At 45.3% G+C, this 25,759-nt stretch overlaps 1 protein-coding gene across 5 annotated transcripts; it reads left to right on the top strand.

Annotated features, from left to right (window-relative positions):
• The first annotated feature begins 709 nt into the window (after window positions 1-709).
• On the top strand, window positions 710-24,702 carry LOC141076018 (transmembrane protein 71-like). 5 transcript variants are annotated; one of them, XM_073563266.1, is made up of 5 exons: window positions 710-887; window positions 7,963-8,186; window positions 18,773-18,842; window positions 21,731-21,791; window positions 23,806-24,702. In XM_073563266.1, the coding sequence occupies exons 2-5, from the start codon at window positions 8,130-8,132 to the stop codon at window positions 24,023-24,025; spliced, it is 408 nt and encodes a 135-aa protein (XP_073419367.1). In that variant the 5' UTR covers window positions 710-887; window positions 7,963-8,129; the 3' UTR covers window positions 24,026-24,702. The 5 variants fall into 5 exon arrangements, with proteins under 5 accessions (XP_073419367.1, XP_073419369.1, XP_073419370.1 ...); XM_073563267.1 differs by having other exon boundaries at window positions 717-842; XM_073563271.1 differs by having other exon boundaries at window positions 721-887; window positions 7,963-8,097.
• Window positions 24,703-25,759: the final 1,057 nt, after the last annotated feature.

Genomic DNA, 25,759 nt, shown 5'->3' with positions numbered 1-25,759 from the left:
TCATAATGAGTCAGTCACCAGAGACATTCATGCGTGCATACACCACTCACTCCTCACACCGCAGGGGACATGGCTTGAGATTCCCCGTGCAGTGATGGGAACTCGACGCCTAACACTGTAGTAACTCATTTTTTCAGTGTTGTCATTTTTGTGCCGTCTTTTGATGTCGATATTGATCATTTTTCATCCTCTGCAGCATTTTTCCCCCTCATCGCTGCCGTTTCCTGATTTATAACTGCAGTTATTGATGTTTTTAGAGAAACTCTTTGAAAATTCAGATTCTGTGCTTTTCTGCTGTTGTGGAGTCGTGAACTAACACTGCAGATCTCCTAACACCATTAGTGTCTGTATACAGAGCTCAGACACTGCGCTCACTGACTTTCTTCACAGGAATCATCTTCTGTGAGGTAATTTTACCTCATGGCATCCCTAAAACATATTCTACCTAACGCCATTTACAGCAAGGAGTGCTGTCTGCTGTCTTTCTTGGCTTTGCTGTGTAATGGCGTCACAGACAGGTTTACTGCCCTCTCTGAGTCCTCACTATATCGCAAATGTGGCCAAAATAGCGCCGTCGCCTTCACATCGCTCCTTTTATACTAACAGTGGACAGAGCGTCACCGCATAGATATTCAGCGACACCTTGTGGTGACAGGATGAATTGGAAGACATTTTTCTCCCTGTACTACAGGACCTTCCATGACGTCAAGTCCATGTGACCAGGGTAGAGGCTAACTCCAATCGGCTAAAGGTCCTCTGCTGACGTCATGCCCATGTGACCAGAAGGGACGGGGCCTCTTTCTCCGAGTCCATCCATAGAGCAGCGCAGACAGGAGCAAGCTGTGAGTGTCATGGCGGGAATTGGAGTGTTTGGGGTCACAGATCAGGTAAGTGGATGTTCATGCACGAGCTGGGAGTCTGCCTGGGGAGACGGGGTTGATGTTGGTTGCATGGGGCTGCATGTGCATGCTGGAGGGGTATCTGCCTGGGGAGAAGGGGGTGATGATGCTTGCATGGGGCTGCATGTGCGTGTTGGAAGGGGGGTTCTGCCTGGGCAGAAGGGGGTGATCGGGCTGCATGTGCATGCTGGAGGGGGGGTCTGCCTGGGGAGAAGGGGTGATGGGGCTGCATGTGCATGGTGGAGGGGAGATCTGCCTAGGGACAAGGGGGTTATGTTGCTTGCATGGGGCTGCATGTGCATGCTGGAGGGGGAGGTTCTACCTGGGGAGAAGGGGGTGATGCTTGCATGGGGCTGCATGTGCATGTTGGAGGGGGGGTCTGCCTGGGGACAAGGGGGTGATGTTGCTTGCATGGGGCTGCATGTGCCTGCTTGGGTCTGCCTAGGGACAAGGGGGTGATGTTGCTTGCATGGGGATGCATGTGCATGCTGGAGGGGGGGTCTGCCTGGGGACAAGGGGTGATGTTGCTTGCATGGGGCTGCATGTGCATGCTGGGGGGTCTGCCTGGGATCAAGGGGGTGATGCTTGCATCGGTCTATATGTGCCTGCTGGGGGGGTCTGCCTTGGGACAAGGGTGTGATGTTGCTTGCATGGTGCTGGATTCTGGATGGGGGGGTCTGCCTGGGGAGAAGGGGGTGATGTTGCTTGCATGGGGCTGCATGTACATGCTGGAGGGGGGGGGTCTGCCTGGGGAGAAGGAGGTGATGTTGCTTGCATGGGGCTGGATGCTGGAGTGCGGTCTGCCTAGGGAGAAGGGGTGATGTTGCTTACATGTGCCTGCTGGAGCGGGGGTCTGCCAGGGGAGAAGGGTGTGATGTTGCTTGCATGGGGCTGGATTCTGGAGGGGAGGTCTGCCTGGGGAGAAGGTTGATGTTGCTTGCATGGGGCTGCATGTGCATGCTGGAGGGGGGGTCTGCCTAGAGAGAAGCCGGTGATGTTGCTTGCATGGGGCTGCATGTGCATGGTGGAGGGGCGATCTGCCTGGGGAGAATGGGGTGATGTTGCTTGCATGGGGCTGCATGTGCATGCTGGAGGGGGGCTGCCTGGGGGAGAAGGGGGTGATGTTGCTTGCATGGGGCTGCATGTGCATGCAGGAGGGGGGATCTGCCTGGGGAGAAGGGGTGATGTTCCTTGCATGGGGCTGCATGTGCATGCTGGGGGGTCTGCCTGGGAACAAGGGGGTGATGCTTGCATCGGGCTATATGTGTCTGCTGGGGGGGGTCTGCCTTGGGACAAGGGTGTGATGTTGCTTGCATGTGGCTGCCTGTGCATGCAGGAGGGGGGTCTGCCTGGGGAGAAGGGGGTAATGGGGCTGCATGTGCATGCTGGAGGGGGGTCTGCCTGGGGTGAAGGGGGTAATGGGGCTGCATGTGCATGCTGGAGGGGGGTCTGCCTGGGGAGAAGAGGTGATGTTGCTTGCATTGGGCTGCATGCTGGGAGTCTGCCTGGGGAAAAGAGGGTGATGTTGCACACGTCGGCTTGCGTGCTGGGAGTCTGCATGGGAAAGTGGGTGTAGGATGCATGGGACTGCGTGGTAGGGGTCTGCCTAGAGAACGAAGTGCGCTGCCGGGTGCGCTGCCGCTCGCCCTGCCGGGTGCGCTGCCGCTGTAACCAAGGTCGCACCTTTAAAGGGATTCTGTAATGCTGTACATAAGCCCCCGATGTATCCTGAAAGATAAGAAAACCAAGTTAGATTATACTCACCAGGGGGTGCGGTGGGTGTCGCAGTCCGGTCCGGGTCCACCCATCTTCATGCGATGACGTCCCCTTTCTTACTTCTGCTGCGGCTCCTGCGCAGGCGTACTGCTCTGCCCTGTTGAGGGCAGAGTAAAATACTGCAGGGCGCTGGGTAAGGTCAGAGAGGTCCGGCGCCTGCGCACTGCAGTACTTTACTCTGCCCTCAACAGGACTGATCAGTACGCCTGCGCAGGAGCCACAGCAGAAGTAAGAAGGGGGACGTCATCGCATGAAGATGGGAGGACCCGGACCGCACCACCCATCAGACCGGACTGAATCCGGGGTGAGTATAATCTGACTCGTTTTTCTTATCTTTCAGGTAACATCGGGGGCTTATCTACAGCATTACAGAATGCTGTAGATAAGCCCCTGATGGCAGTGGCCACAGCTTATAGGCCAAAAATGGGATGACAGATTCCCTTTAAGGCTAGGGACCCCCTGTTTTGGTCAATGTGACGTGGTAGTGGGCTTCATACAGTCTGGTCAGAATGTAAAGTACCATATTTTCTGGCGTATAAGACGACTTTTTAACCCCTGAAAATCTGCTTAAAAGTCGGGGGTCGTCTTATACGCCGGGTGTCGTCTTATACGACGAGTGCATATGGGGGGAGTGGTCCCGATGAACATGGGAGGGTATAAATGGTGTTATCATCCCCCTTTTACCTCATTGGTGGCAGCGGTGCGGCGGCTCCTCCTTCAGCAGTGTGGTGGCTCTGCTGGGGGTCAGCGGCGGCTCCTCTTTGTTCAGCATGGGGGCGCTGTGCTGGGGGGCGGCTGCGGCGGCTCTCTGTCCATCGTCGGGGCTCCTCCGGCATTTCCCCAAAGCCCGGAGGCCCAGGCAGCTCCATTGCTGCGATGTGGTGGCCTCCGGGAAAATGGCCGCCGGAGCCCACGCATGCTCAGATTCAGATCTCGTCCCTAGAAGAGATCTGAATCTGAGCTCGCACGGGCTCCGGCGGCCATTTTCAGGGAGGCCACCGCATCGCAGCAATGGAGCTGCCTGGGCCTCCAGGCTTTGGGGAAATGTCGGAGGAGCCCCGACGCTGGACAGAGAGCCTCCGCAGCCGCCCCCAGCACAGCGCCCCCACGCTGGACAAAGAGGAGCCGCCAATCCCCAGGACAGAGCCGCCACAGTGCAGATGGAGTCGCCGCCGATTCCCAGCACAGAGACCCGCAGATAGCACTGCTGCCACCAATGAGGTAAAAGGGAGATAACTCCACGTACACCCTCCCTTTGTCATCGGGACCACTCCCCCCGCATCCGGCATATAAGATGGCACATGGCATATAAGAAGAACCCCGACAATTATCTCTTCATGTTACAGAAAGAGAAGAAATTTGAAGTGCACCTGAAGAAACAGAGGAATGGAGACATGTGACCCAGAGAAGCAGGAGGATCAGGAGGCAGTCAGCACCCATACTGCTCAGAAACCAGTACCAGGCTCTCACGCAGGAAAACAATGAAGAAATACATCAGGATAAGACTTTGCCAACAAACAGCAACCTTGTACGCCTTCAGAGTCCTCCTGGATGGAGAAAGAAAAATGTTGTGAAGAAGAAACGGAGAGTGGTGGTCATGGGGGATTCCCTGTTGAGAGGAACAGAGGCCGCTATCTGCAGACCGGATATAACTTCAAGAGAAATGTGCTGTCTTCCAGGTGCAAAAATTAAAGATGTGTCTGACAGGATATCAGGACTCTTCAGACCTACAGATGACTTCCCATTCCTGCTACTACATGTGGGGACAAATGACACCGCAAGAAACGACCTGGAAACCATCTGCAGAGACTTTGAAGACTTAGGCAAGAAAGTGAAAGAACTGGGAGCGCAGGTGGTCTTCTCTTCCATCCTCCCAGTGGATGGCCATGGAACAAGGAGGTGGAATAAGATTCTGCAAGTGAACAACTGGCTACGTCGATGGTGCCGTCAGCAACGATTTGGATTTCTGGATCACGGAGTGAACTACTTATACGATGGACTACTTGCTAGAGATGGGGTGCACCTTACGAAGACTGGAAAGCATGTATTTGGAAGTCGCCTTGCTACACTTGTAAGGAGAGCTTTAAACTAGAACAACATGGGAAGGGAAGCAAAAGACCAGAAAAAGCCATACACCTGACAAATGCTATTGAGAACTCTGCTATTAGAAGTGGAAAGGAAGAACAAAGACGAAAGAATCTAATTAATAAAAATATTGGAGAAAGAGAAACCAATCACAAACTAAAATGTTTCTATACTAATGCACAAAGCATGGGCAACAAACAAGGAGAATTGGAACTACTAACACAGGAAAAGAAATATGATGTCATTGGAATCACTGAAACTTGGTGGGACAATACACATGATTGGAATACAAGACTAGAAGGATACAACTTATTTGCAAGAAACAGACTTGATAAACAAGGAGGGGGTGTTGCATTGTATGTTAGAAACGCGTATATCTGCACAGAGATTGAAGCTTCAGAGACTGGGAGTTCTGTGGAAACTGTTTGGGTAAGAATACAAGGACAGAACAATGGAAAGGACACCATTGTAGGCATTTACTACAGGCCGCCTGTGCAAGCTGAAGATATGGATGAACTCTTTATGCATCAAATGGCCAAGTTCTCCAAAAAATATGACATAGTTGTCATGGGAGATTTCAACTATCCAGACATTTGTTGGGAATCTCTCTCAGGCAAAACTAACAGGTCAAGGAAATTCTTATCCTCTCTTGCTGACAACTTTATCTTCCAAAAGGTAGGGGAGAAAACAAGGGGAACTGCTACCTTGGATCTAATCCTTATAAACAGGGAGGAAATGGTTGAGGAGGTAAAAGTGGCTGGAACCCTAGGAAGGAGCGACCATGCTATTTTAGAATTTTGGATAACTAGAGGAGGAAGACCTGTGAAGACTCAGACGTCAAGGTTAGATTTCAGAAAGGCAGATTTTAAGGGATTCAGAAAGATAATTGGAGGGATCCAATGGCTGGATATCCTTAAAGACAAAAATGTCCAGGAAGGATGGGAAATCTTGAAAAATGAAATTCTCAAAGCACAGTTGTTAACAATTCCGAAAAGAGGGAAAAATAGGAAGCATTTAAGGAAACCAGGATGGGTGAACACAGAACTTAAGCACATGCTAAAAAGGAAGAAAAAAATGTTTATAAAATGGAAAGAGGGAGGCATATCTAAAGAAGAATATAATGCTGTCTGCAGAACCTGCAGGGCACAAATCAGATTATCTAAAGCTGACAATGAATTGAGGCTTGCAAGAGATGTCAAAAGCAATAATAAAGGATTTTGGGGATATGTCAAAAGTAAAAGAAAAGTCAAAGATGCTATAGGATTTTTACAGGATGAAAATGATGAAATGGTAAGACAGGATGTTGAGAAGGCTGAACTTTTAAATTCCTATTTTGCATCTGTTTTCTCTCAGAAAGGAAATGTAACACCAACTGTTATTCACTGTCCTATTAAGGGAATAGAAGAATCCAGGATATCTATAAACAGAAAGATAGTGAGGAAACACTTAGCTAACCTAAATGAATTCAAGTCTCCAGGTCCAGATGAATTACACCCCAGAGTACTGAAGGAGATAGCAGAAGAAATTTTTGAACCCCTCTCCATAATCTTTGAAAATTCTTGGAGAACAGGAGAAGTGCCAGAAGACTGGAGAAGAGCAAATGTTGTTCCTATCTTCAAAAAGGGGAAGAAGGTGAACCCAGGCAACTATAGGCCAGTGAGTCTGACTTCTATACCAGGAAAGATCTTTGAACAAATTATTAAACAACATGTATGTCAATACCTGGATAAGAATGAAGTGATTAAACAGAGTCAGCATGGGTTTGTAACTAATAAGTCATGTCAGACTAACTTAATTTCCTTCTATGACGGTATCACTGATTGGGTGGATCAAGGAAATGCTGTAGATATAGTATATCTTGACTTCAGCAAAGCATTTGACAAAGTCTCTCATACAATCCTTATTGAAAAAATGACTAAGTATGGAATGGACAAGGCAACTGTTAGGTGGATTCATAACTGGCTTAGTGATCGGACCCAAAGAGTGGTCGTAAATGGCTGCACATCCAGTTGGAAGAATGTCTCAAGTGGGGTACCACAGGGCTCTGTCCTGGGCCCTGTATTGTTCAACATCTTTATCAACGATTTAGATGAAGGAATTGAGGGTAAACTGATTAAATTTGCTGATGACACAAAGCTAGGAGGGATAGCTAATACTAGAGAAGAGAGAGAGAGGATTCAAAAAGATTTAAATAAACTGGAGAAGTGGGCAGCAACTAACAGAATGGTTTTTAACAGGGAGAAATGCAAAGTACTACATCTGGGCAATAAAAATGAAAAAAACATATATAGAATGGGAGGAATAGGGCTAAGTGACAGCACATGTGAAAAAGACTTGGGTATACTAATAGATCACAGACTGAATATGAGTCAACAGTGTGATGCAGCAGCAAAAAAGGCAAATGCAATTCTAGGATGTATTAACAGAAGCATACAGTCTAGATCACGTGAAGTCATTATTTCCCTCTACTCCTCTTTGGTCAGACCTCATCTGGAATATTGTGTCCAGTTTTGGGCACCACATTTTAAAAAAGACATCAACAAACTGGAGCAAGTTCAGAAAAGAGCGACCAGAATGGTGACCGGTCTGCAAACCCTGTCTTATGAGGAAAGGTTGCAGGATTTGGGAATGTTTAGTTTGCAAAAGAGAAGACTGAGAGGAGACTTAATAGCTGTCTACAAATATCTAAAGGGCTGTCACATTGTAGAAGGATCAACTTTATTCTCATTTGCACAAGGAAAGACTAGAAGCAATGGGATGAAACTGAATGGGAGGAGACACAGATTAGATATTAGAAAAAACTTTTTGACAGTTAGAGTGATCAATGAGTGGAACAGGCTGCCACGAGAAGTTGTGAGTTCTCCTTCAATGGAAGTCTTCAAACAGAGGCTGGACAGACATCTGACTGGGATGATTTAGCGAATCCTGCTTTGAGCAGGGGGTTGGACCAGATGGCCCAGGAGGTCCCTTCCAACTCTACAATTCTATGATTCTATGACTTTTAAGAAAATTTTCTATTTTAGCTGGAAAAGTTGGGGGGTCGTCTTATACGCCGGAAAATACGGTAATAACCTTATGTTCAGTTTGTACATTTTTGCTGATGGGCATTAGATCACGGTGTGAATATTGGGAGGTGTGGCCATGGCTTTTTGGACAACTTAGGCAGGATTTTTCTTAAATAAATGTCTTTGTTTTCTTTTAGGTGTTGTGGATTTCCTCCATCTTCTTTCACTGTGCCCTCCACAGTAGTGACCTCTTTGGATGCCAATTCATCATGTACCCTCTCTCCACCAAGTGGAGTGCTGGTGCCTCCACCATCTGTGTTCTGCCAAAATAGGTGTGACCCAGCGCACCTCCGATGTCTGATGGATGAGTCTAAGATCTGATATTCCCCTGCCCTCTTTCCACTTCTCATGGCTTGCTAGGGTTGGTCCTGTGGGGGTCTGCCACCTTTTCATTTCCTTTGTCCAATATTTATTTCTCACCTTTACCATGTTTGCCTTAGATCCTCACTGTACTGTCATGCTTCTCTGGCTTTTTTTCGGGGCTTTGTTTTTTTTTTTTGGGTCATCCTAGGACGTGTTATCTATGGCACAGGGCCCACCTAGGTCCCCTTCCCTTTACCCACGCTCATGTCCTATAGTGGATTCAATGAGAGGAATTTTGTGTTAAGTACCGCAATACAATCTTTGCAGCTAAAGAACAGGAGACTTTGGTACAAAATTGTTTTGTGTTTTTTTTTTTGTCATTAATCTCTAATGTGCCTTAACCCCTTTCCTACATTAGACGTACTATTCCGTCCATGTGACCTGGGACCTAAGTCCCAAGGACGGAATAGTACATCTAACGCGATCAGCGGCGCTCACGGGGGGAGCGCCGCTGATCGCGGCCGGGTGTCAGCTGATTATCACAGCTGACACCCGGCACTATGTGTCAGGGTCGGTCACGGACCGCCCCCGGCACATTAACCCCTGGCACACTGCGATCAAACATGATCGCAGTGTACCGGGGGCATAGGAGAGAAGTGTGCATGAAGAGGGCTCCCTCCATGCTTCCCTGAGACCCCCGGAGCGACGCGATGTGCTGAGTCGCTCCGAGGGTCCTCCTCCCTGCAGGCCCACGGATCAAATAAAGCCGAGGGGGCCTTCGGAGTCCTGCAGGGAGACAGCTTCCTCAGTGTCTGCAGAGTGCAGGCACGGAGGAAGCCTGCAGAAGTGCTGTGCAACTTGTCAGATCAGCAATCTGACACATGACAGTGATGTCCCCCCTGGGACAATGTAATAAAGTTAAAAAAAAAAGTGTAAAAATAATTTATAAAAAAAATTTCCCTAATAAATTCATTTCTCAGAAATAAAAAAAAAAAAACAATAAAAGTACACATATTTAGTATCGCGGCATCCGTAACGACCCGCCCTATAAAACTGACCCACTAGTTAACCCTTTTAGTAAACCCCTTAAAAAAAAAAACAATGCTTTATCATCATACCGCCGAACAAAAAGTGCAATAATGCGCGATAAAAACGGATATGAATAAATATGGTACCGCTGAAAACGTCATCTTGTCCCGCAAAAAACGAGCCGCCACACAGCGTCATCAGCGAAAAAATAAAAAAGCTCGCAGAATAAAGCGATGCAAAAATAATTATTTTTTATATAAAATTTGTTTTATTACATAAAAGCGCCAAAACATTAAAAGACATAAATGAGGTATCACTGTAACCGTACTGACCCGAAGAATAAAACCGCTTTATCAATTTTACCGCACGAGGAATGGTGTAATCGCACCCCCCCCAAAGAAATTCATGAAATGCTGTTTTTTATCATTCTGCGTCCCAAAAATCGGAATAAAAAGCGATCAAAAAATGTCACGTGCCCGAAAACGGTACCAATAAAAGCGTCAACTCTTCCCGCAAGAACTAAGACCTCACATGACTCGGTGGGTCAAAATATGGAAAAATTATAGCTCTCAAAATGTGGTGATGCAAAAACTATTTTTACAATAAAAAGCGTCTTTAGCGTGTGACAGCTGCCAAAAATAAAAACCCGCCATAAATAGTAAATTAAACCCCCCCCCTTTATCACACCCCGATAAAGTGCTCACCACACATATAGATAAGTTCCTTAGGGGGTCTAGTTTCCAAAATGGTTTCATTTGTGGGGGTTTTCCACTGTTTAGGCACAAAAGAGGCTCTCCAAATGGAACATGGCGTCCAATCTCAATGCCAGCCAAAAAACGTCAAATGGCGCTGCTTCCATTCTGAGCTCTGCCATGCACCCAAATAGTGGTTTACACATGTGGGGTATCAGCATACTCAGGGCAAATTGCACAATAACTTTTGGGGTCCTGTTTCCCTTGGGAAAATAAAAATTGGGGGGTGAAAAGATAATTTTTATGGAAAAAATATGATTTTTTTTTTTTTTCATTTTACGGCTGTACATTATAAACTTATGTGAAGCCCATGGGGGTTCAAAGTTCTCACCACACACATAGATACGTTCCTTGGGGGGTCTAGTTTCCAAAATGGGGTCACTTGTGGGGGGTTTCCACTGTTTAGGTACATCAGGGGCTCTCCAAATGTGACATGGTGCCCGATCTCAATTCCAGCCAATTTTTGAAAAAGTCAAACGGCGCTCCTTCCCTTCTGAGCTCTGCCATGCGCCGAAATAGTGGTTCCCCCCCACATATCAGGTATCAGTGTACTCAGGACAAATTGCACAATAACTTTTGCAGTTCCATTTCTCCTGTTACCCTTGGTAAAATAAAAAAATTGGACCTGAACTAATTTTTTTTGTGGAAAAAAGTTAAATGTTCATTTTTTTTTTTTTTTTTTTTTTTTAAACATTCAAAAAATTCCTGTGAAGCACCTGAAGGGTTAATAAACCTCTTGAATGTGGTTTTAAGCACCTTGAGGGGTGCAATTTTTAGAATGGTGTCACTTTTGGGTATTTTCTATCATAAAGACCCCACAAAGTGACTTCAAATGTGATGTGGTCCGTAAAAATAAAATGGTGTTGTAAAAATAAGAAATCGCTGGTCAACTTTTAACCCTTATAACTTCCTAACAAAAAAAACTTGGTTCCAAAATTGTGCTGATGTAAAGTAAACATGTGGGAAATGTTACTTATTAAGTTTTTTGTGTGCCATATCTCTGTGATTTAAGGGCATAAAAATTCAAAGTTGGAAAATTGCAAAATTTTCAAAATTTTCGCCAAATTTCTGTTTTTTTCACAAATAAACACAAGTTATATGAATGAAATTTTACCACTAACATGAAGTACAATATGTCACGAGAAAACATTGTCAGAATCACCGGGATCCATGGAAGCGTTCCAGAGTTATTACCTCTTAAAGGGACAGTGGTCAGAATTGTAAAAATTGGCCCGGGCATTAACGTGCAAACCACCCTTGGGGGTAAAGTGGTTAATTCATTGTTTTGATTTCTAAAACTCATTATCATTCATTTGTATGTATGCATATATTTATATATTTTAGTTCTAACTATTTGACTTATCTTTCAAACTATTTTATTACAAGTTGAATTTTCATTTCTAGAATGATAAAGTTTGGTTTGACATTAGTGGAGTACTGTATTTTTCGCTTTGTAAGACGCACTTTTTTTCCCCCAAATTTGGGGGGAAAATGGGGGTGCATCTTACAAAGCGTACATGCCTTACCGATACTGTGGGTATAGGCTGCAGGCAGGGATGAGAGGGGGTGTCCGGGTGACTGGCGGTTGCTGGCTGCTGCTGCGGGTGTCTCCGGTGCCTAGCTGTGCTGCGTGGGTGTCCAGCGCTGCCCGAGGCTCTGCCGACATTTTGCGACATGCCAGAGCCCCAGTACTTCCATGGTTCCGTGTGCATGTGCTGTGGACTCCGGGAATATGGCCGGCGGCGGCGCATGCGCAGACGGTGATCTCGGGACCAAGATTTCGAGAGATGAGATCTCAGCGCTGAAATCTCATCTCTCGAGATATTGGTTCTGAGATCATCGTCTGTGCATGCGCCGCCACTGCGGCGGACAGATTATGTGAGTCCACTGCACACGCACAGGGAAACGTGGAAGTATCGGGGCTCTGGCATGTCGTAAACTGTCGGCAGAGCTCCGGGCAGCGCCGGACACCCACGCAACACCACTGGGTACTGGAGACACCCGCAGCAGCGGCCAGCAACCACCGGAGACCCCCGCACCAGCGGCGACGTACATCGGAGCACCCCCTCATCCCTGCCTGCGACCTGCAGAATCACCCCACTCCTGCCTCCAGCAGCAACCCTGGGACACCGCTTCACCGCAGCCACCAAACCCGGTAAGCAATAAGACGCATGGATTATAAGAAGCACCACCATTTTATTACATTTTTTTTTTTCTTATTTTTTCTCAAAATTTGGGGTACGTCTTATAATCCGATAAATACGGTAACTGCAATTGGATCTGTATCGAGCTGTGTCCACACATTGCGGTTTATTGGGGGAACTATCTGCAGGGAAGTCCTCACCAGTAGACCTGACCCGCACTTCCATGGAGCCCGTACAGCTGGACTAGCTGTATGGGGGGTTTTTTGTCCATAATTGTTTTATCTTAAAATTACATAAGCTGCGTTTCTCTGAGGGTTGACTGCTGCTGTCACCACTGATGGGACAGGCTATGGCATATTTTCCACAGGAAAAATATCTTTGTAATGGTAGGCAATATTCACATTTTATTTTTTGGATACCAATGGTTTACAAAATTCTGATGACCTGTGACAGAGCTGGAATGAATGTGTCGCATGGATTTATGTCTTGCTACATCAATGAAGGAATGTGATCCTCAGACCTCCTGGAGACCACAACCCTGGATCAGACCTAAAATCACATAGTCCATGAGCCGGGCCAGATATCGGTACCACCCGGAGTGACTAATTCTCTTTGGTGTTTTTAGGTAGATGCATGTCTGTAGTTTATGTTTTGATATGATAGTCCTTGCACATCAGTAGCTTAACCCCTTCAGGCCTATTTGTACCCAAATGCCTAGGCCATTTTTTGTAAATCTGACCTGTCACTTCATGCGGTAATAACTTTGGGACGCTATCACCTACCCACGCCATTCTGAGATTGTTTTCTCGTGACATATTGTACTTCATGGTAGTGCTAATTGTGAGTCAATAGATTTTACCTTTCTGCATAAAAAATTACAAAATACACGAAAATTTGTGAAAAATTCGCTATTTTTGAACTTTGAAATTCTCTACTTTTTACAAAAATGCTGATACCCCCCATAACAGTTATTAGTTTACATTCTCCACATGTCTACTTCACATTGGCATCATTTTGGAAATGAAATTTTATATTTTTCGGATGTGATAAGGCTCATAGTTTTATACGCAATTTTTAAAGTTTACGACTAAATTTCCAAAACCCATTTTTCCAAGGACCAAGTCACTTCGGACATCACTTTATGGGTCTTGTATAACAGAAGCCACCCATACATTACCCCATTTTGCAAACTACACCCCTCAAGGTGTCCAAAACGGATTTTCAAAACTTTGTTAACCCCTTAGGTGTTGCACAGGAATTCAAGCAAAATGACAGTGAAATATCAAAATTTCAATTTTTTGGCAGATAGTCCATTGTAATCCAATTTTACCTGCAACCCAGCAAGAGTTAACAGCAAACCCAAACCCAAAATTGGTTACCCCAATTCCGCAGTTTATAGAAACACCCCACATGTACACGTAACTAAATTATGGGCGCGCAAGAGGGCTCAGCACAGAAGGAGAGCTAGGCTGTTTTTGGGATAATAGATTACACTGGAAGAAATCCAGTGGGCCATGTCGTATTGGAGAGACCCTGAAGTACCCCCAGAGTGGAAACCCCCAAAAGGTTACCGCATTTTGGAAAGTACACCCTCTAAGGAATGTTTTAGGGGGTATAGTAACCACTTTGACCCAACAAGCGCTCCATTGGAGTTTCATGCACTTGGTTGAGGAAATTGAAAAGTACGTTTTTTACCGAAAAATGTCGCTTTAGGCCCACATTTTTCATTTTGAAAAGGGGGACCAGGAAAAAGTACACCCCACTTTTTATTCCCCATTGTCTCCCGAACACGGCAATACCACAAGTGTTGTCTAAAACCACAGTATTGGCGCACGCCAGGCTTCGTAAGCGAAGCTGCGGCAAAATTCACTGTAAGAAATCTATGGGGCCATGTCACATTTGGAGACACCCTGAGGTCCCGCACAGTGGAAACCCCAAAAAAGTGACCCCATTTTTGAAGCTACACCCCCTAAGGAATGTTTTAGGAGGTACAGTAACCACTTTGCACCGGGAACTGGCTCCCGACCCGCGGCGATCGCCCGGCATATGATCCGGGTACGATTCGCCGTACCGCTACGGCGGCCGGCGCGAAGGGGTTAATGGTATTTTTCACCTTTTGAATAGATCCTACCTATATTTCCAAAAAATAATGATTAAAGGTCGATTTAGGGGAAATGCCAAAATGTCAATACAATGCATGTAGTATTTGTAACAAAATGTAATCCAATTTATGTAAATACACACTGAACATGTCATGGGCTTGTCCATACTAATGTGTGTATGTATGTATGTGTGTGTGTGTGTATATGTATGTATATATATATATATATATATATATATATATATATATATATATATTATATTGTGTGTGTATGTATAATTATATAACGTTACTCCATAATATCTTCAACATCAGACTCTGAATCTGACTGTTGTTCTACTGGCTCGTCTTCAATACCCTTGTTCTGGCATGTCTGTAACCTGCACATGTCCGTGCACTTCAGGCCATTGCTGAGGCAAGTACACTGAGGACGTTCGCATGACCGCACACACTTGCAGGACAGTAGCTGGATAATAGCTTCTGTTGCTGGTGCCCCTCGCATCCACTTGACAACAAGCTTTCCGTCATTATCTATCATCCAACCGCAGTCCGTTGGGTTTGCAACAAATGGCTGGCTCTGCAGACTTCTCCTCCAGATCGCAGCCTGGTAGTTTGCACGCAGTGCATGCATGAAAAGGCAGTCTTGGCAAGGAGGGAGTTGACTTGACTCTACCACTCCACGTTTGGCACAGAACAGCTGATACCGGAGCCTGTTTACCTCAGTTGTTTGGGTAGTTGGCAGGTACATGTGGCAGGTGATTTCCTGTAACTTCTCAAAGAGTTCGGGAGACACTTCCCATGAACGACCAACTTCCTGAAAGGCATCCTGGTATGTCTTGTTCATCTTCAACTGCTTGAGTGTTATCATCTTCCCACGGCCAGCGAATGCACTGACTGTGTCACAGCCTGTAAATGCATGCATACCAATCAATGAATCACACACGCTGCCTCCCAATGTTCTGCTCAGAGTGGTGATATCCAGGAATCTTGTCCGGTTCTGTGTACCGCATTTCTGGAACAGGTGGGATGGGATTTTGTGGCACATGCCTAGACACAGGACCATGACATCAGTATCCTCTGAAGTGATGATGACAGACTTGTAACCAGATTCTGCTGCATGAAGAGCATGGAGAAAGAGGCGTGTGTCTGCTTCTTCTTGACTTGACTTGAGGTCAGCAGCCTCTTCCCACTGTTCTTTGGTGATCTTAAAGCAGAGCTGCTCACATGTGACATACATCTCCTTCTCAATCTTCTCCCTGTGGTGTTTCGCCTTCCATTCTTCTACCAGAAACTTTGAGACTTGCCTTGGAGGAATTACTTAGTAGCTTTCTCCACTGCTGGATGTTGTGCCCATGTTGAATGTTCTTGAAATGGATCCCTGTGCCTTCATATCTGTTGACTCTTTCTGTATCTTTGATGGATGTCTCCTTGTAGACGTCAAAGACAATATCAATGCGCTTGCTCTTAGCACCCTGATGGATAGCGTGACTCATTGCTGTGCCTGCTAGCTGGGCAAATGTTGCATCGTTTCCCTTCAGTTTCTGAACCAGGCTCATCCCATCAATGATGGTTGCAGAGGGCTCAGGGATCACCTCTGCAGGAGGAGCATTCCTCTCCAACTCCCTTGCTAGGGCAGCCTTGTTGGTCTTGCGGATAGACCCATCACCGTTGGCAAGTGCCCATGGCAATGGCCCCAGGGGATGAGTCAAGACATCACTCGTTTGTAGCTTTCTGTTCTCAGCTACAAGTATCATCTGGCCAAATAGGTTCCTGTCAGCCTTCAAAATTACCTCCTTGCCAAGGCCTTGTCTGTGTGTCTTCATTCTGATGTTAGAGAACGTTTTAAGATTGTTCTTCGTCATCTTGTCATGAAACAGTGTAGTTGGCGTATCTGTACCCAAACGCTCATCCTTGAATGTGTGATATGCATTCTCTCCTATACTGTATGCCCCTAGAAGGTCTTTGGCTACATCTGGTGGTGCTGCAGTCGCTGTTGATAAACTGATAAGTTCACCATTATGCTCTTTGTTGAAGGGGTTCAACCAACCAGTCTCCAGCAGTTCAACAAAAGATCGGACATCGGCTTAATCTCTTCTAATCCTGGACACCTTTAGGTCTGAATGACTGAAGTCAGTATATTGTTGGCCTACTAGGGCCCTCAGCTGCCTCAAGTACATGCTGCAGTACTCCGATGTCAGGTAGAATCTGGCGACAGCTCCAACTTTGAAGCTGAAGCCTTTTGTGCCCCCTGGTGTCTGGGTGTCTTTGTTGATTGTTTCTTCGATGGTCTGGTCCACAGGAATCCGTCCAAAAGGATTCTTGCTACCGATCTGGACCGAAAAGCCACCTTTCATGAAGTATTCATGGACCTCTGGGTGGTCTATGGGCAGCCGAGACATCGTAGCATAGTAATAGGTTAGGTATCGGGCATAGTTGACCTTGTCATAGGCAAAACACCACGGTATCATCTGTCGGATTGCTCCTAGGTGAAGCATCCAATTGCCTTCTCTTGAAGCTCGAACCAGGGCCAGCATGGTCTCGACCATGTCCAAGTATGACATCCAGAATGCTGAGAGTTGTTCATTTCTGAAGGTCTCAAGATAAACTTGAAAGAGCTTCAGGGTAAGTGTGCAAGATTCATTATCCAAGAACTTTTCGAAGGATCCCTGCGACACACTGATGCGAAAGTTTGTGATGTTCTTCAGTGTTTCATCCAGATGGTGAAGGTCCCTTGCATGGTTTTCTTCTAGCCATGGAAGGAAGTTTTTCCATGCAAGCCTCATAAGTGCTTCATAGACCAGCTTGTGTAGTCTCACTGCTCTGTTGTACCTCCGGCCGTCCATCACTCCAGACACTGATCCTTCAGCGATGACACTGGATTCAACACACAGATCTCTAAGGCCTGCATCCTGAAATCTCTTACCAATGATGGAGAGGAGATTACAGATTGTGTGGAAGACACCCATTCTAATTATAATGTTCTTGAACTTCTCCTGTTTCCAGATAACCTCGGCAGCTTTGGCATAGAGTGCTTGATCAAACACGCACACAATTCTGTTAAGCTTCAGGGTCTGCATGATGGCATGTGTTTGCTCCAAGACTTCATTCACAGTGGACATGGCTGTTGCAGGAGCATTGATAGTGGGCAGGTAGCTTACAGTGTCCTGGGCCACTACAATGTCGCTGCTGATTTGGATGTTGAACCCAGTCCAACTGCTAATGGTCTGATCCTCATTGTCTGACATTCTAGCCAGAAGCCAGATATGGTTCTTGGTTTTTGAATCCTGGACCTCCTCGGTAGTGTTAACATTCGCAGTCTCAATCCTGGGTGGCCCTCCCCGCCGCCCAACATTGTATATTGGTAGCATTAATTCTGTCGGAATTATGCTTCTTTTCTTCGACTTGGTTACATCTGGCAGGACTTTTGTCACAGAGCATGCAACATTGGACTGAACAGCGATGCCATTGACTCTGAGATGTACCTGCTCCACTTAGTGTCTCCTCAAGTCTGTCAATGTTATCCCAGGCCAAGGTTGTGAACACACCAGGGTAGATATTTGCTGGCATTGGGATGTAATCCATTGAACATTCCAACTTCTGGATAGAAAGGGCTGTATCGATCTCCTCAGCCGTTGAATATGACACACAGTGGCCAAGACGATTCAGAGTTCGAACCAGTTCTGTATTGCCGGTCAAAGACTTAATTGCAAAGGACAGCAGTACGTGCTTGGGTGGCTTTGTCTTTCCATTGGTAACAGCAAAAACCAAGTCACTGCCGAAGGATGTGGCAAGACGTTGAGCTCTTTCAGAAGGAGTTTGGCACTCACAATCTCCTGTAAGCAGGGTTTGCAGGAATTGAGTGACTAATGCAGGAACAACATTCTGATCTGTATCGGGAGGCCATGGCTGACTCACATCTTGCTTCTTGATCTCATTCCTCACCTGCATTGCTGCTTTGGTTACGACATCTCCAGAGATGCCCCATGTTATATTCTGTGCCAGCAATGGATGCCCCATGTTATAGTCTGTGCCAGCAGTGGATGCCCCATGTTATGGCCTGTGCCAGCAGTGGATGCCCCATGTTATAGCCTGTGCCAGCAATGGATGCCCCATGTTATAGGCTGTGCCAGCAATGGATGCCCCATGTTATAGCCTGCCAGTCTTAGATTACCCATGTTACAGCCTGTGCCAAATACTTGATATTTCAGTGATAGCCAGAAGTCTCCAGGACCAAAATCTCCATCGCTACCCCTTCAGTCACGGGCGCTTTATATAAAGCCGGTGTTCCTCAATTTCTCAATCTGCGGCTCCTCCGTCACGTATCCCCGGCACATGGCAAGTTCTTGAGATAGGACAGGAATGTGTATAAGTGGTTCCGGATACAAGAGAGAAGACGAACGTTGTGACCTTCAGACATTGGAACAGGTAGACGCCAAGAACAGGGACAAGACGGGGTTAATACTCGCAACCCGATTACGCCCAGGTATATATAGAAGAGAGGGCACTGCCGGACCCCCTGATTGACGTCTGCCCCCGATCTCACCCCATTCGCATACATGTGATGACTCTAATGGATACGATGTAATCCCAGTACTAACAGCAATGTTCTTCATTACAGATTATGGAGTCGGATTTTATCAAGATGGCAGCACGACCTCCGCTGATGTCAACGCCAATAAAGGGGAAATGTACGTGTCCTGGTGACGGGGTAAAGCGATGACTTGTCTGATAAACTGTACTACTTTCTCCTTATATGCACATGTGAAGGGGTTAATTCTAATTTATACCCCGTACGCTGGTGGGCGCCCTGTGCAGTCATCTCTATACATATAGGATGGTGCCAAATAACACGTCACTGTGCCGTACAGTGCCACCGCCATTATTATAGCATACTGTACCTATGTTGCTGCACCATACAGTGCTTAAAGGGGTTGTTCAGAACTGAGATATTAGGACTGATAATCAATATCAGATTCCTGGGGGTCCAATACCTGACACCCCCCCAATGATCAGCTGAATACCTGGCCTGAAAGGTACACAGAGCTCAGAGCCAGAAGAGCACAGCTCCATACACCGCATAGTGGACGTTGTCTGGTACTGCAGCTCACTTCATTAGTAGCTGAGTTGCCGTACCCAAGAATGGCCACTATAGCGCATACGGAGCACATATATTTACGCCAAATTTTACATGTAATGGGTCTAAACGCGAGCGCATTGTCCTGCAGAGAACGGCCTCTGTCTGATAAGATGGAGAAACAGTACATGAGCAGCACAAACATTTACAACGCAAACTCAAAATTGACTGTTTCCCTTTAAGAGTTTTAATATTCTACAGTATTATGACATCATGGCTGCAGTGACAAGTGCATCACACAGCCTTGGAATGGAGAGCTGCCCGACCATCGGAGTGACGCAGATCCCAGTATAAATCCAGTGTGGTGGTCCGATGTGGAGACTATGGAAGTGACCGGGTTATATAATGTATCACAGGCGGTGAGGGCTACAAGACTGGGGTCCGGGACAGCAGAGAAATGTGCATTGTTACTGTGATTAGCTCACATTGCTTTGCCTGCACTGATACACTGTAACAGACGCTCAGCTCCATGTAGGAAGTCATGTTCAAGGGGTATATGCACATTTTTGTTTTTTTTTTATCTCATTGATATGCTATAAATTTAAAGTTTTACAGCTACCATCAATCACACCCAGTCCTAGATTTCAGGACCCCTTTAAGATTAAGAACTGTCGGTCGGTGGTGGGTAATCCTTCCCATCTTGTTAAGCCTTGCCCGCTTTTTTGCATTTATTTTCTTTTATTGTGTAGGAATATGTGCACACAATGTTTTGTTTTTCTCCGGGGGAATTTTTCTCCGAAACCCACATTACTTAAAAAAAAAAACGCCAGCAGTCAAAAAAATGGAAAAAGCACCAAGTAAGAAAAGAACACAACTCTTAAAAAGAACTTCTACTCCTGAATTATTACAGATACCAGTGATTGTCTTTCCGCCATCTCTAACATCATGTCCTCCCTCCATCGGAAACTGAATCTTTCTAAATCTGAACTCCTTGTGTTTCCTCCCTCTACTAACCGACCTATGCCCGACATTGCCATTTCCATGTGTGATTCTACCATTACTACCCAGGAGCACGCTCGTTGTCTTGAGGTTATATTTATCTCAGATCTTTCCTTCACCCCCACATCCAATCACTCGCCCATGTCACCTGCACCTCAAAAATATCTTGACAATTTGCCCTTTTCTTAACTTCTGCTCTTCAAAAACTTACTGTCGCTCTTATTCTTTCTTGTCTGGGGTACTGTAACTCTCTACTAATCAGTCTCCTCTTGCTAAACTTTTCCCCTCTCCAATCCATCCTGAATGCTGCAGCCAGGATCATATTTCTATCCAGCAGCTACACCAATGCCTACACCCTGTGCTAGTCATTGCACTGGTTGCCAATCCTCTGCAGAATGCACCCACAAAGCTCTTTTTTTACTCAACCCTTGCTCTCCGTTCTCCTAATGACCCAAGACAAACATCCTCAATAATCTGACTCCTCCCCCCCCCCCCCCACACTTTTGCTTCCAAAACTTCTCTCATGCTGCACGAGTTTTCTGGACTGAACTACTCCGGAAAATCCAGTTAATTTCCAGTATCCACAGACATATCGCCTCACCTTATTAATACAATTATACCCTCTTTTCCCTTTCTAACTTTTTCTAAGAATCTGCTCGTTTATTTCCACGCCCTCCACACACTCAGTAGCCCTATCTATCTGTACATGTACAAATACTGGTTGTGCAGCTTTATTTGAATACCCCTGCACTTTTAAGGCCCCTTTACATTTAGCGATGCACCAGCGATCCCGACCACGATACGACCCGGTCAGGATCACTGGTGCATCGCTAAATGGTCGCTAGAGAGCTGCCACACAGGCAGATCTCACCAGCGATGTAGCGATGCTTGGCGGTCGTACTTACCTGTCAGATGAAGCGATGACCGCCGTCTTCCGCTCGTGTCCATAGCTCGCTCATCGGCGCCAGCAGGAAGCCGACGACGAGCAATGGACGTGGACGATCTCGCGCGATCAGCGATAGCCGGCGGGGGAGCCGGTCGGAGGTAAGTATCACAGGTAGCGATATTGCAAGCAATATCGCTGCTGCGTCACAAAATCGGTGACGCTTTAGCGATATCGCTATGTGTAAAGCCCCCATTAGTTTTACCTTTTGTCTCCCCCCTATTTCCTCACAGATTGTCAGCTCTTGTGCTCAGGACCCTCGCTCCTCTTGGAATTTGTTGAATTATAAGTTACTCTGTCTTTATTGTCTGTACATCTCCCCTGTGAATTGTAAAGTGTGGAAAATGTTTGGTGCTACAGAAATAAAATTATTATTATGCACCAGATTCGGCACTGGTGCGATCGTTTATTAAGTTCTCTTAAAATATATAAGAAAGGTGAAGAACATTTGCTAAATTTCCCGAGGACCCAATGATACTATGGAGGAGTATACGGATCCTGGCAGAATTATATGTGTTCTCTTGGTGTAATTGTTAATTAATCTGATCTTTCTCTTTCAGATTCGTCCCTCTTCCAGGAGATTGCGCTTCTGCCATACAAGCTCTTTGGACGTTGCCCGCGGTAAATACGGTATTCGCTCTGCAGGGGTCACAGGACTTTGTGGTATACACCTCAACAGTTCTGAAAAGTATAAAGAGAGAGAGGTGTTACTTATATCCGTCATAAAATAACTCGTGCAATTGATGTAGGTGCAGACAGAATTTGTAGAAAGGAAATGTGTCTAATATACCCAGCACCATTAGAAATAGTTTTTATTTTTTTATATATACGGTGACTTGCGAGAGTATTCGGCCCCCTGGAACTTTTCAACCTATGCCACATATCAGGCTTCAAACATGAAGATACCAAATGTAAATTTTTGGTGAAGAATCAGCAACAAGTGGGACACAATTGTGAAGTTGAACGAAATGTATTGGTTATTTTATATTTTTGTGGAAATTCAAAAACTGAAAAGTGGGGCGTGCAATATTATTCGGCCACTTTAACTTAATACTTTGTTGCGCCACCTTTTGCTGCGATTACAGCTGCAGTCGCTTGGGGTATGTCTCTATCAGTTTTGTACATCGAGAGACTGAAATTCTCGCCCATTCTTCCTTGGCAAACAGCTCGAGCTCAGTGAGGTTGGATGGAGATCGTTTGTGAACAGCAGTTTTCAGCTCTTTCCACAGATTCTCGATTGGATTCAGGTCTGGACTGTGACTTGGCCATTCTAACACCTGGATACGTTTATTTGTGAACCATTCCATTGTAGATTTTGCTTTATGTTTGGGATCATTGTCTTGTTGGAAGACAAATCTCCGTCCCAGTCTCAGGTCTTCTGCAGACTCCAACAGGTTTTCTTCAAGAATGGTCCTGTATTTGACTCCATCCATCTTCCCATCAATTTTATCCATCTTCCCTGTCCCTGCTGAAGAAAAGCAGGCCCAAACCATGATACTGCCACCACCATGTTTGACAGTGGGGATGGTGTGTTCAGGGCGATGAGCTGTGTTGCCTCTACGCCAAACATATCGTTTGGCATTGTTGCCAAAAAGTTCGATTTTGGTTTCATCTGACCAGAGCACCTTCTTCCACATGTTTGGTGTGTCTCCCAGGTGGCTTGTTGCAAACTTTAAGCAACACTTTTTATGGATATCTTTGAGAAATGGCTTTCTTCTTGCCATTCTTCCATAAAGGCCAGATTTGTGCAGTGTACGACTGATTGTTGTCCTATGGACAGACTGTCCCACCTCAGCTGTAGATCTCTGCAGTTCATCCAGAGTGATCATGGGCCTCTTGGCTGCATCTCTGATCAGTCTTCTCCTTGTTTGAGATGAAAGTTTAGAGGGACGTCTGGGTCTTGGTAGATTTGTAGTGGTATGATACTCCTTCCATTTCAATATGATCGCTTGCACAGTGCTCCTTGAGATGTCTAAAGTTTTGGAAATCATTTTGTATCCAAATCCAGCTTTAAACTTCTCCACAACAGTATCACGGACCTGCCTGTTGTGTTCCTTGGTCTTCATGATGCTCTCTGTGCATCAAACAGAACCCTGAGACTATCACAGAGCAGGTGCATTTTCAGGGGGAAAATTTTGTTTCTGACCAAATACTTATTTTCCACCATAATATGCAAATAAAATGAAAAAAAAAACAGACAATGTGATTTTCTGGATTTTTTTTTTCTCAGTTTGTCTCCCATAGTTGAGGTCTACCTATGATGTAAATTACAGACGCCTCTCATCTTTTTAAGTGGTGGAGCTTGCACTATTGCTGACTGACTAAATACTTTTTTGCCCCACTGTATATATCGTTCAGGATGTAAAAACTGCATTGACGGGGATGTCTATGGCGAAAGCCCTACATAGTGCCACAGTGAACCTGCAGGGGTATATAACTAGCATATGACCCACGTACATTTCTGCATTGTGTGAATTGAGGCTTTAAAATGAGAATTATGTTTAGAGTTCATTTTTCAGTCTACGTCAGTGAGGGTCATCTGGAAGTTAGATAGCAGAGACCCCCATAACAGAAGCGGATGGTGGTGATGACTCTATACGTATAGAATACAACATTCACCTTCTTTTTCTTACAGAGAGAATTCTGTGCTGCTGAAGATGGACTCCCCCAAGAGCGCCTCCTCAATCCCACCCGGCATTAATACGAGTCCTTGCCGCCACAGCCTCCGCCTTCTCTCCAATGGCTACTACATATGTGATGAAGACAGTTTCTGTTGGGATGATCTGGGCAACGTATTGTTCAGTCCAACACAATGTACCATGTCTTACAAGGAGAACATGGTCAGGCGAGCTTAGTCCTAAGGGTGCCGCACATCGCTGGAATCAGGGTCTCTGCCCCTACATCATGTTTAGTAAAAACCTGTTGACAAAGATATTTGCTCCCGTTTTCTGCCGGAAAAAAAGTAACACATTTTGTTAGAAACACTTTTTGCTAATTTTTTTGTACTTTTATTCCACTTTTTTGGAATAAAAAATAGAATTAATGTATTTTTGATATGGAGACTCCACCTTCCCACCGTTCCTTATTATTGTGCATAGGGAGAAAGCTGTCCGTCATCAGTACGAGCACACTGGACCCCTGCGCTCACGGAGGGCTCCTTGTACAGTTACGTCATTTATCAGCTCCATGTTTTTGAACCGGGCTCAGAAGCTGAATCTGCATCTTTGCCAGCAGGTGATGGCTGAGTCATTCAGCCATCATGTGCCTCTAGCAGCCATTGGGTTGCCATAATGACCATGGGTCTGGTGGAGTCATGACAGTACTCCAACTTCTGGATGGGGTTCATAAGAGACTGTGATGTTTCCTATATACAGTATTATTACGGTATCGTAGTATCTAGTGATCAGTGACCAGATGATTGCAGGTTCAAGTCCCCAGGGGACTAATAAAGAGTGACAAGTCACAAAAATAAAGGTTTGTAGATATATAAAATAAATAGTAAATATATTAAAAAAATACATAAAAGTTTGAATCCCACCTCTTTTTTCATTAAAAAATGAAGAAATGAAAAAATACACACATACAGTATCTCCGCATACGTCAAAGCGCGATATATCAAAATATAAAATGAATGAACAGTATAATGACAAAAAAAAAAATGATTACCCCAGAATTGCTTTTTTTTTTTTTTACAGCCGGCACTACGCAACAATAAAAATGCAATAAAAGGCGATCAAAACATATCTACTCAAACTGGTATCAATAGAAATATCATCTCAGGGCACAAAAAACAAGTCATCACCCGACCCCAGACCCTGAAAACGGAAACTTACAAATCTCAGAAAATAGAAACACACGCAAAAAATATTTTTCTCCAAATTTCCCAATTTTTTTTTTACAGCCATGACCAATCGTTGGTGGAGCTGCGCCCATGATGATTAACCTGTTAAATGCCGCTGTCAAACTCTTAACAGCGACGTATAACACGCGCCGTTATGGGGGAGCGTTATTCAGCCGTGATCGCGGGTCGTCGATGGGTTGCTATAAAAGCTGGAGGTCTACTGAAGACCCCCCCGTGCTTGTCATTACCGAAATCTTCAAAACCCGTCCAGTGGCCTGGCTTTACATTTTTACTATATTACTATATTATATGAGACAAGTGATCAGATGATCGCAGCTGTAAGTCCCCTAAGGGGACTTGCAAGTACAGTCAAAAGTAAAAAAAAAAAAATGTTTAAAAAAATATTTAAAATACTTTAAAAATCAAGATATTAAATAAATCCGCCTAAATGGTATCTCTGTGTTAGGAAAAGTCCAATCTATTAAAATATGTAAACAATTAACCTAATCGGTTAAAAAAAAATCAAGAATGCAAAAATTAGGATTATATTTGTCTCTTCAATTTCACAAAAAATGATGTAACAAGCAACTAAAAGGTCACAGCCATCCCAAGGTGGTATCAATAAAGACAGTGTCTTGTCCCTCAAAAAAGTAACCTATCACACAGCTCCATCAACTAAAAAATAAAAACGTTCCGGGTCTTGTAAAATGGCGACACAACCCAAATAATTTATTTATTTTTTTTAAAC

The sequence above is a fragment of the Dendrobates tinctorius genome, unplaced genomic scaffold (genome assembly GCF_039654945.1).
Source record: "Dendrobates tinctorius isolate UK_male_01 unplaced genomic scaffold, ASM3965494v1 ptg000384l, whole genome shotgun sequence".
Lineage (NCBI taxonomy): Eukaryota > Metazoa > Chordata > Amphibia > Anura > Dendrobatidae > Dendrobates > Dendrobates tinctorius.
Note: the sequence above shows the minus strand (reverse complement) of the source record. Positions and strands in the feature narration are given on the sequence as shown.